The sequence below is a fragment of the Oryctolagus cuniculus genome, chromosome 5, assembly GCF_964237555.1.
Source record: "Oryctolagus cuniculus chromosome 5, mOryCun1.1, whole genome shotgun sequence".
Lineage (NCBI taxonomy): Eukaryota > Metazoa > Chordata > Mammalia > Lagomorpha > Leporidae > Oryctolagus > Oryctolagus cuniculus.
This window is the reverse complement of record NC_091436.1, coordinates 24,893,540-24,902,830: the sequence shown is the minus strand read 5'-3', so window position 1 is coordinate 24,902,830 and position 9,291 is coordinate 24,893,540. Positions and strand designations below refer to the sequence as shown.

General features: G+C 41.1%; 1 protein-coding gene across 6 annotated transcripts in view; it reads left to right on the top strand.

The window, feature by feature from the left end:
* PHACTR2 (phosphatase and actin regulator 2) overlaps nucleotides 1-9,291 on the top strand; it is a 321,121-nt gene that overhangs the window by 91,139 nt on the left and 220,691 nt on the right. Inside the window, exon 1 of one of the 6 annotated variants that reach the window (XM_070073471.1) lies at nucleotides 2,951-3,092. The exons of 4 other annotated variants lie outside the window; for them this stretch is intronic. In XM_070073471.1, the coding sequence (XP_069929572.1) occupies nucleotides 3,080-3,092 (13 nt within the window). In that variant the 5' untranslated portion in view covers nucleotides 2,951-3,079. Of the gene's footprint in view, nucleotides 1-2,950; nucleotides 3,093-9,291 lie in introns of those variants that run through there. One more of the 6 variants, XM_051854254.2, reaches the window with a different exon arrangement.

Genomic DNA, 9,291 nt, shown 5'->3' with positions numbered 1-9,291 from the left:
GTCCTCCTGTGAAATCCACTCCTCATTTATGTTCTCACGTCACCAGAAGACAGGGATTGAATACTTAGTAGGTGAGATAGTGAGTTCCTAACTAGGTTAATTATTTAATTTCTGCCATTTTACTTTATTTTCATCTTTAATTTTCTTCTCAGTATCCTTAGGGGATTGGTTCCAGGACCCCCTTGGATATCAAAATCCATGGATGCTCAAGATTCATATATAAAATGGCACAGATTTTACATAGAACCTACACACATCCTCCTGTATATGTTAAATCTGCTCTAGATTTCTTATAACACCTAATCCAATGTGAAATGTATAAATAATTGTTATTCTCCATCATTTAAGGAAAAATGACAAGAAAAATCTGTATAAACATGTTCACTATGCTGAAATTTTAAAATATTTTCCATTTTATCCATGGATGTAGAACATGTTAATAAGGCCAAGTATGTATTTATGGTTTACAATGTGATATAATAACACACAGGAAGTATGTCACCAACAAATCAAGCTAATTAACATATATTGCTGAAAGTTCTTATCATTTGCTATTTAAAAAATTATTTTATTTATCTGAAAGGCAGAGAAAGAGAGCACTTCCATCTACTGTTTCACCCCCTAAATACCCACAATGGTGAAGCTAGACTAGGGTGAAACCAGGAATCGGGAACTCAGTATGGGTCTCCCATGTGGGTAGTAGGGACCCAATTACTTGAATCATCACTTATTTCCTCCCATGATATCCATTAGAGGAAGCTGGAACTGGGAGCAGAGCCGGGACTTGAACCCTGGCACTCTGATCTGCAGCATTCCTAAGCAGTATCTTAACCACTGCACCAAGTGCACACCCTCCATTTACCATTTTCAAATTGGAAAAAAACAAAACAAAGTGGAAGGACTATAATCTCTAATGTGAAACTCTTGGTGTCACTTGTGTTGCAGAATTTCTTTTGTGTTTTAGAAAAGTAATATGCATATATTACTACGTTATGTACTATCCCTAGCAGGATCCAGGCAGATTTTTATAACCTTTTATGTGAAAATGACTTTCAGAGCTTTCTGGATTTTAGAACACTCTCTCTAAAGGATGGTGGATCTTACATAAATCACATCCTAGGCTAAGGAGTGTATAACGGGCTATCCTGGAACCCAATCAGTATTTATGAGGAAAATGTTACAAATGACCAACAAAACAGACTTTTGAAGCATAATCAGAGACTAACTGTATTAATAAAAATAACTGAAAGTTACATTTTGAGCTGTGGCAGAACTAATATAAATATGTTCCTATTAGACAGTTTTACTTCCAAGAGATGATACCTTATTGTTCCTAAGCAAAACCCTCAGATCTGATGATGCATCCTCTCTCTGTTTTCCCTTTCTTATTTCCCTGACAACTCTTCTTTTTTTTTTTTCCTCAAAAATAGTTAGTTTGCCCTAGATTTCATGCTGATGACACTCACTCTGGGTAGTTGGCAGGTCTTAATCAGGACAAGTAGTTGCACTGTAGAAGCCACAATGATTTCAGTCCCACAGGATCCAATAGGTTTTTTTTTTTTTAATATGAAGAATTTTTTAAAAAATCCATGAATGGTATTTCTTTAATTGTGTGGCAGACTTAAAAATAACAGGGCAAGATCCCTGAGAAAACTCAGCTCTTCTTTGACTAAAATATTTCTGAACTAACACTGATACCATAAATGAAGAATTTTGCTTAAACTATAAAAGAACCTCAAATCTATAGGAAAACCTGAAGTAACGTTAAAACAGAAAGACTTAGGAAGTTGCTGCAATGGGAGACTAGATTATAAATAATTTGGAAATGGTTTGTTACTAGGAATTCCAGTGCTTACAGAAGTGCTTAATGAGTTGCTTTTGTGATAACACTTTGAATTATTTTTTTTAACTTGTCAAAATTAAAAACCTGTAGAGCCTTCTTGTACTGTGAAGTCATTGTACTGAAGTTCAAGTAAGCCTATAGGATTTTTTTTTTTTTAACCTTATCTGGGGACATGCAGGAAACAGGGTTAGGCTGGCTCCAGATTTTAAGCCATCACAGCCATAAGGCCCGGCACGTACTTCTTACTCATCCCTGGGCTCTGATACCATCAGGAAATTTTGGTGTCTTTGGGGGTCATCTTTTACGTGGCCAAATTCATAAAAAGACATGAAATAGATTTTTCTGGGTTGGTTGATGCATGTTTTTTTCATCCTCAGATCTATGTGACTTACAAAACTGCAGTTTGTAACCTACTGTAGCTCTCCCTGACCCCTTTTGACAATTATTTCTTGTATTACAGTCACATTTAGTGCAATTTCTTTGTATTTCTCTGTTGGGATTGGTGGGCAGAAATTCTGACCAGAAATGGGAAAATTGGTCATGATGAAAACATAACCAAAATAAAGTGGCAATACTCAGCTTCTGAGCTTTTATTTGTTTGGAGCAGAGATGTTAATAGTCTTTTATTTTAAAATGTTTTATCTGCTACCTCCTGCCCTCCCCACCACTAACAATCAAAAGACTTTAAAATTTTAATTTGAAAAGTTGCCCAGTCATTCAGTGATGTGGATGATAAAGGCTGAACCATTTTTAGACTGACCCCAAAGAAAGGATAATTTATTGTATTTTGAAAGATTCCTTTTTACCTTTTTATTATTTGTGCCTCTTCCTGCTCCTGTTTGCTCTGGCATCTTTTGGAAGGCACTGTGTTTTGCAAAGCTTGTGCACTTTTCTGTTTTTCCTGAAATGTGCAGCACTCAACATTGCAGTGATTTTCTTTCCCATTTTTTTTTTCCTCCTTTGCTTAGAACAGAGGTGGAAACCCCAGGGGATTCAAGTACCCACTTGATAGGCTCAGTCTCTCTTAATCAGCCTGTAATGGAGCTAATGGCTGTTTGTCATCCTTGGAGATATAAATTTCCTGGCGGTGTCTCCTGCAGACAGTGCATGAAGTATGCTCTGTGTGCCAGCAAGCACTGATAATCAGCAGAAGGGCAGGATGCTTCGTTAGCCGGAAGAGCCAGGGCTTGCCGGCTGCCAGGCTACATACACAACTCGCCTCGCCACTGCTGAGCCATGGACCACGCGGGTAGGTAGAACAAGCCTGCATTCTTCATCGCTGCCGGCTCCCTTTGCAGTGTGCATCCGTTGCTGCTGCAGCTTTGCCTGTGTGCTGCTCTCGTCCTGCACTTGAGTGGTCAAGGCTGGGGGCGCATGCAGTGTGTTCTGCATGCATTGTCTGCAAGGCAATTAGTGTCTGCTTGGAAGTTTAGGAACGGGGAGTGCCGATTATCATGCCAAATTCACCTTTTGGAAGGCTGCACTGTTTTATTTAGGCTGCAGGAAGTGTGGTGTTTGATCCTTTTGTGCTCAGCACAGAGGGTGAAAATGCATTTGGTTAATAGACAAACTGTTTCTGTGGGATGGCAAGAGGTAGATGGAGTTAATGTTAATGAACTGAACTACTACAATATGCACAGTGCCCTAGCATCAGAATCCTTTGGTCTGACGCTTTCATAGGGTGCAGCATGGAAAATGTTTCAATACCTGATGATATTTCAGTTTTAGATATTTCAGTTTCAGAGTGTGGACATTAGTGGTCAATCATGTACCTTTGAACAATGTATTTGCTTTTCATATCTTTGCTGACAGGTAGAGAAGTAGATTAGTTATATCATAATGAATTAATTAAATGATTGGTGTAGTCACTTCTCAGATGAGACTTTTTCCTTCCTCCTCTACAATATTGAACTTTTAAAGGGTAACACTGTGGAATTGCTCCCTATTTGGGTGTTATCAGCACGCTGCAGAGTTTCCCCAGCTGTGTTCTGAATTTGCTGTCTCCCGAAACTCATTAGTACAGTTTCTCAGCTGGTGTCAGCTGTGCAGTGAGGCCTCTAGCACCTTCAGACACCGTCAGCTCTTCTGAGAAGATCCATCATTTAGATCACCTTCTGCACTACAAGACCACCCATTGGTGCTAAGACATACTTGTTTATGACATTTCGCTATTCCGGTCCTCTGCGCAGGTGGCATAGGCAAGCAGAGATTTTGAAGGCAGAATGTTTTCAGTTTTTTTTCAAGGACAAGCTTACGAGGAATGAAACTGTGTCTAAAATAATCTTGTCTTAGACATGGAAGGCATTGCAGCAAAGTGGAACAGTATAATCTCAGGGCTAGAAATGTGACGGTGGTGTAGGGGGAGGGTGTGTGCTGTAGTAGCAGGAGGAGGAAGGAGCTACATTCAGGTGGATGCATTTTGTTCCCTTTGGGTCATTAAACAAAGAGGCTACAGGGCTTAGCATGGAAGCATGCAGGGATGGTATTCCATGACAAGGCACAATCTGAACCTCTTCTGAAAGCTTTCCTAATTACAGCAGTAGAATGAGTAAAAAATAGAGAAGTAAACCAGAGTCCCGATTTACCCTCATTTGAAACTTCTGCCACCCACAATTAATTATACGGACGTCCTGGCAGAATTATCACTTTAATTCAAGTAAGTGCCTTTCTTGACTGACTCATATATTTATTTAAAGGCCATTTAAGAAAAGGAGAGAAACTGTGGTGACAGCCTTTTTGGAGGTTTAAAAAATGCTGGGGGCTATTACTTCTTTCTTGGCTAACTGTTATCTGTGGGGGATAAGTGTTGGCACAATTTGTGGTTATGTTGCTTTATGTTGTTAAATGCCATTAACAGAATACTTCTGCTTCTGTGACAAGCTGACACATATTTATACACTGGCAGCAATTTCTGTATCGTTTCAAAGTTTAGGTTATAACCCCAGCTATAGGCGCTGTGTGTGTGTGTGTGTGTGTGTGTATGCTTTTGCCTTTGAACAGAAAAACAGGCTTTTAAATTGTATTATTTGAGTATTTCAGAAATAGCATCTTATAATGGCTTATTGTTGGCTGTGAATGATCACTTTTCATGTTTCTCCCCCATGATGTAAGCAACCTATTTAATAGGAAAATGTAAGCACCCATTTCTCTCTCACACATATGTACATAAACACACACACATACACTCTTCACTAAGTTGTATCTTGATGATAAGAAAGGTATTTAAGATATACTGGTAAGTGGCCAAAAAAGAAATCTGATATATCTTCAACATTATATCGAGACCCAATTATCTTGGAGCACTGTGCTTTGTCCAATTTAATTTAAATAAGATAATGATGTTGAATATTTGCCTAAATTTTTCTAATAGAAATGAGTCTGGGCAGTGGATATCAAAGCCTAGTAGTTAGATCTGAGGGCCAGTCCTCATAATCAGATCAGCAGTTCCGAGGAGGCAGGCCCACTTCCAACAAAGCTTTCTGCTGTAGGCTTGGATCATTGTTAGGCAGAAACACACAATGGGTACACACAAGCCAAATGCTTCCAATTTATTCAAATCACATAGAACGCCGCATCAGAGATATTTGTGTGTGGTTTCTGTTGTTAACAAATAAGGAAAGAGGAGCCACTGGGGATTCTGCCCTGTGTGGGCGTGGGTATGCATTTCCAGATTGTGCTTCTGTGAATCTGTCCAGTCTCCCTGTAGCAGCAAAGAGCTGACATTCCTACTTTATCAGAGAAGGAGACATCCCTTCCCCATAATTGCTGGCTTATGTATTCCTTTAAAAGCTTTTCCTGGAATAACAATAAAATATTTATCAAATTGTGTATGTGGAATATGTCAGGGCAATTTTAGCAATATCAACTCCTCTCCTTCTCCCTCCTGCCCCTCCTCCCCTGGCCATGGCTGTTTTTCTTAGAAGTTATATAACCATGCAGAGAGATCATCCTTTTTAATTGCATACCTGTGGCTACAATGACAGTCCAAGTTATTCTGCCTGTGCATTCATGCCTCTCTGCCACTTCTCCACCTAACTTTCACCAAGTGGTTCTTGTGAATGAGTTGTGAAAGAATGGCTCAGGCAAAGCTGATTATTATTGTGTGATGATTATCTGAGACCCAATGTTTTGAAATGCAGCTCCATATTCTACAGGGGCAGAGTATTATAAATAGTTCTGCAGAATTTATCGGGCTTATTTTTCCTTGTTTGAGACCAGGATGTTTCAGTTACCGTGTGTGGGTCATACTTGTATGGGGAGGTGACAACTGCTGAGAGCTCCAGTGCCTGCACTTTGCATTCTATCCCAGTGCTTCAAAGGCTTTTTCCCCTGGATGTACAGTCACTGGGCTTGGGAAGTTCCTGCAGAACAACTAGAGGGTGACTTGGAGACAGATTGGGGAAAAGTTTATAATGGGATTGTGAAGCGCATCAGATTATGTTAGATGAACCTACCATTCCAATGACCATGAACTCTGTAATATCAACTCTGTGTGCATTAACTTTTTCATGTAAGTGGTGACAGTAATTATGTCATAAGATTCTTATGAATAGATGATAAGGTAAGACATGTAAGGGTTTTGGTATAACGGGTGGCATATGATAATTATCAACACATGCTTAGTGAAGCATCAGAAAGGCGAAGCAAGTTGCTTCATAAACAAGTGTATACTCTGGTGGGTCAGCTCTGGAAGCGGTGCAGGTGAGAATGTGCAAAAGTAAGCAGTCATGAGTCAGCAAGCCAGTCAGGTGACTGTCCCGTGAGTATAATTGGGTGGTGCATGGGGATGGAGTTGAAGCTCTCACCAGAAACACATCTGTGGAGCCTGATGAATGGATGTGGAGACAGGGAGAGCTGGATCAGCCAAAGCAGATCTTTGAAGCTTCTAGTTTGAGATAGCAATCTTGCATTATGGTACAAAGAATGAGTTTTGAGGGAAAGATAATGAATTCCATTTTTGGTCCACTAGCCACTGTAGCTCTTCAGTAATGACCTTCTTTAGTTATTAGAGATGGATAGACAGAGCTCCCATCCACAAGTTCATTCCTCAAATGCATGCAATGGCTGGTATAGGGCTGGGTCCGAAGCTAAGAGCTAACTGGCATCTTAACTGCTGGATTAAATGCTGTCCTGATGACTTAACTTACTGAAAGATGTATACACACCCATTCACCCCCACCCACAATCCCTTACTAACCATGGATTTGAGATTACACAGGCTTGTTGCTTTGTAAACAAAGCCCAGTAAACCCAACAACAGCTAACACTTGCCCCCAGCCTAAGGCAACATGTGATAGACTGGTGTAGAGAAAGGACTTTCAGATGGCTCAACTCTTTTTTTTTTTTTTTTATAAATGTATTTATTTATTTGAAAGGCAGAGTTACAGAGAGGCAGAAGCAGAGAGAGAGAAAAGTATTCCATCCTCGGGTTCACTCCCCAAATGGCTGCAATGGCCAGAGTTAGGCCAATACAAAGATAGGAGCCAGGAGCTTCTTCTGGGTGCAGGGGCCCAGTGACTTGAGTCCTCTTCTACTGATTTCCCAGACCATAGCAGGAAGCTGGATTGGAAGTGGATCAGCAAGGATTCGAACTGGCACCCACATGGGATGCCGGCACTGCATGCAATGGCTTTACCCTCTAAGCTACAGGGCCAGGCTCAGATGGCTCATCTTTTTATACAGGTGGGGAAAGACCAGGCTCAGAGAAACACACCCCTAAGCACTGAAATAATTTGGGTAGAGGCCAGGTTGTTATATAAGAAAGTATGCATGAGAAGACTTTTCATTTCAATGGCTTCAAAACTTTAATAGGAGCCAGTGCCACGGCTCACTAGGCTAATCCTCCACCTGCAGCGCCAGCACTACAGGTTCTAGTCCCGGTTGGGGTGCCGGTTCTGTCCCGGTTGCTCCTTTTCCAGGCCAGCTCTCTGCTGTGGCCTGGGAAGGCAGTGGAGGTTGGCCCAAGAGTTTGGGCCCTGCACCCGCATGGGAGACCAGAAGGGAGCACCTGGCTCCTGGCTTCGGGTCGGCGGATCGGTGCAGCGCGCCGGCCATAGCAGCCATTTGTGGGGAGAACCAAAGGAAGGAAGACCTTTCTCTCTGTCTCTCTTTCTAGCTCTGCCTGTCAAAAAAAAAAAAAAAAAAAAAAAAAAAACCACACACAAAAACTGTAATAGGGCAATCTAGCTTAGTAGTCTACACTGTCATCCCAAAGTTCCTGAACAGCTAGACAGTGAATTCAGGAAAAATACCTGATGGAGCAGGCTTCCTATGTGAATTAACTTGTTTTGAAAGAAGATAGCATCTAGAGCATTTGGCTATATTTGCGAACTACATTTGGTTCAATTTATGTTTTTCTTTTCATTCCCTATTTTCAGGATATCTTGGTTTTATTACCTATGATTCTATAATCACATTACTATGTATAATTCTGTAAACCATGATACTTCTGATAAATATGTTCTATACACATACATATATAATACATGCACATACATTTGCAGTTGTATACTTTATATGGGTACTTGTGTGTGTATTATTTGGTTGAAGGATGATCAGCCTTGATACAGGGAATGTGACATAGCTTACTCTTTTTTTTTTTTTTTGACAGGCAGAGTAGACAGTGAGAGAGAGAGACAGAGAGAAAGGTCTTCCTTTTGCCGTTGGTTCACCCTCCAATGGCAGCGGCGGCTGGCACGCTGCGGCCGGCGCACCGCGCTGATCCAATGGCAGGAGCCAGGTGCTTCTCCTGGTCTCCCATGGGGTGCAGGGCCCAAGCACTTGGGCCATCCTCCACTGCACTCCCTGGCCACAGCAGAGAGCTGGCCTGGAAGAGGGGCAACCGGGGCAGGATCCGGCGCCCCGACCGGGACTAGAACCCGGTTGCTCTTCTAACAGACAATAAAAACTTTATCACAGATTTTATTTTTAATTTAAAAAATTCCTGGAAATTTCTTTATATTGTAAATATTTTTAAAAATTAATTTGTTAGACATCTCCAAACTGGTGGTTCACTCCCTAAATGCTCACAACAGTGAGGACTGGATCAGGTAAAAGGTGGGAGCCAGGAACTCAACCTGGGTCTTCCACGTGGGTGTTAGGGAACCAAGTACTTGAGCCATCACAACCCCAGGGTCTGTATTAGCAGGAATCTGGAGTCAGGAGTGGGGCCAGGTGGTAAACTCAGGGACTCCCAGATGGGATATGGGCTTCCCAAATGGTATGTTCACTGCTGCATCAAATGTTTGCCCTGATATTTATCATTAAACACTTTATTTTATTATATTTTAAAGTATTAATTTATTTGAAAGGCACAGTGACAGAAGTAACATGATAGGCTGGTGTGGAGAAAGGACTTTCAAATGGCTCTTTTTTTAAAAAAAAAAAAAAGCAATCTCCCAACTGCTGGTTCACTTCCCAAATGGCTGCAACAGCTTGGGCTGGGCCAA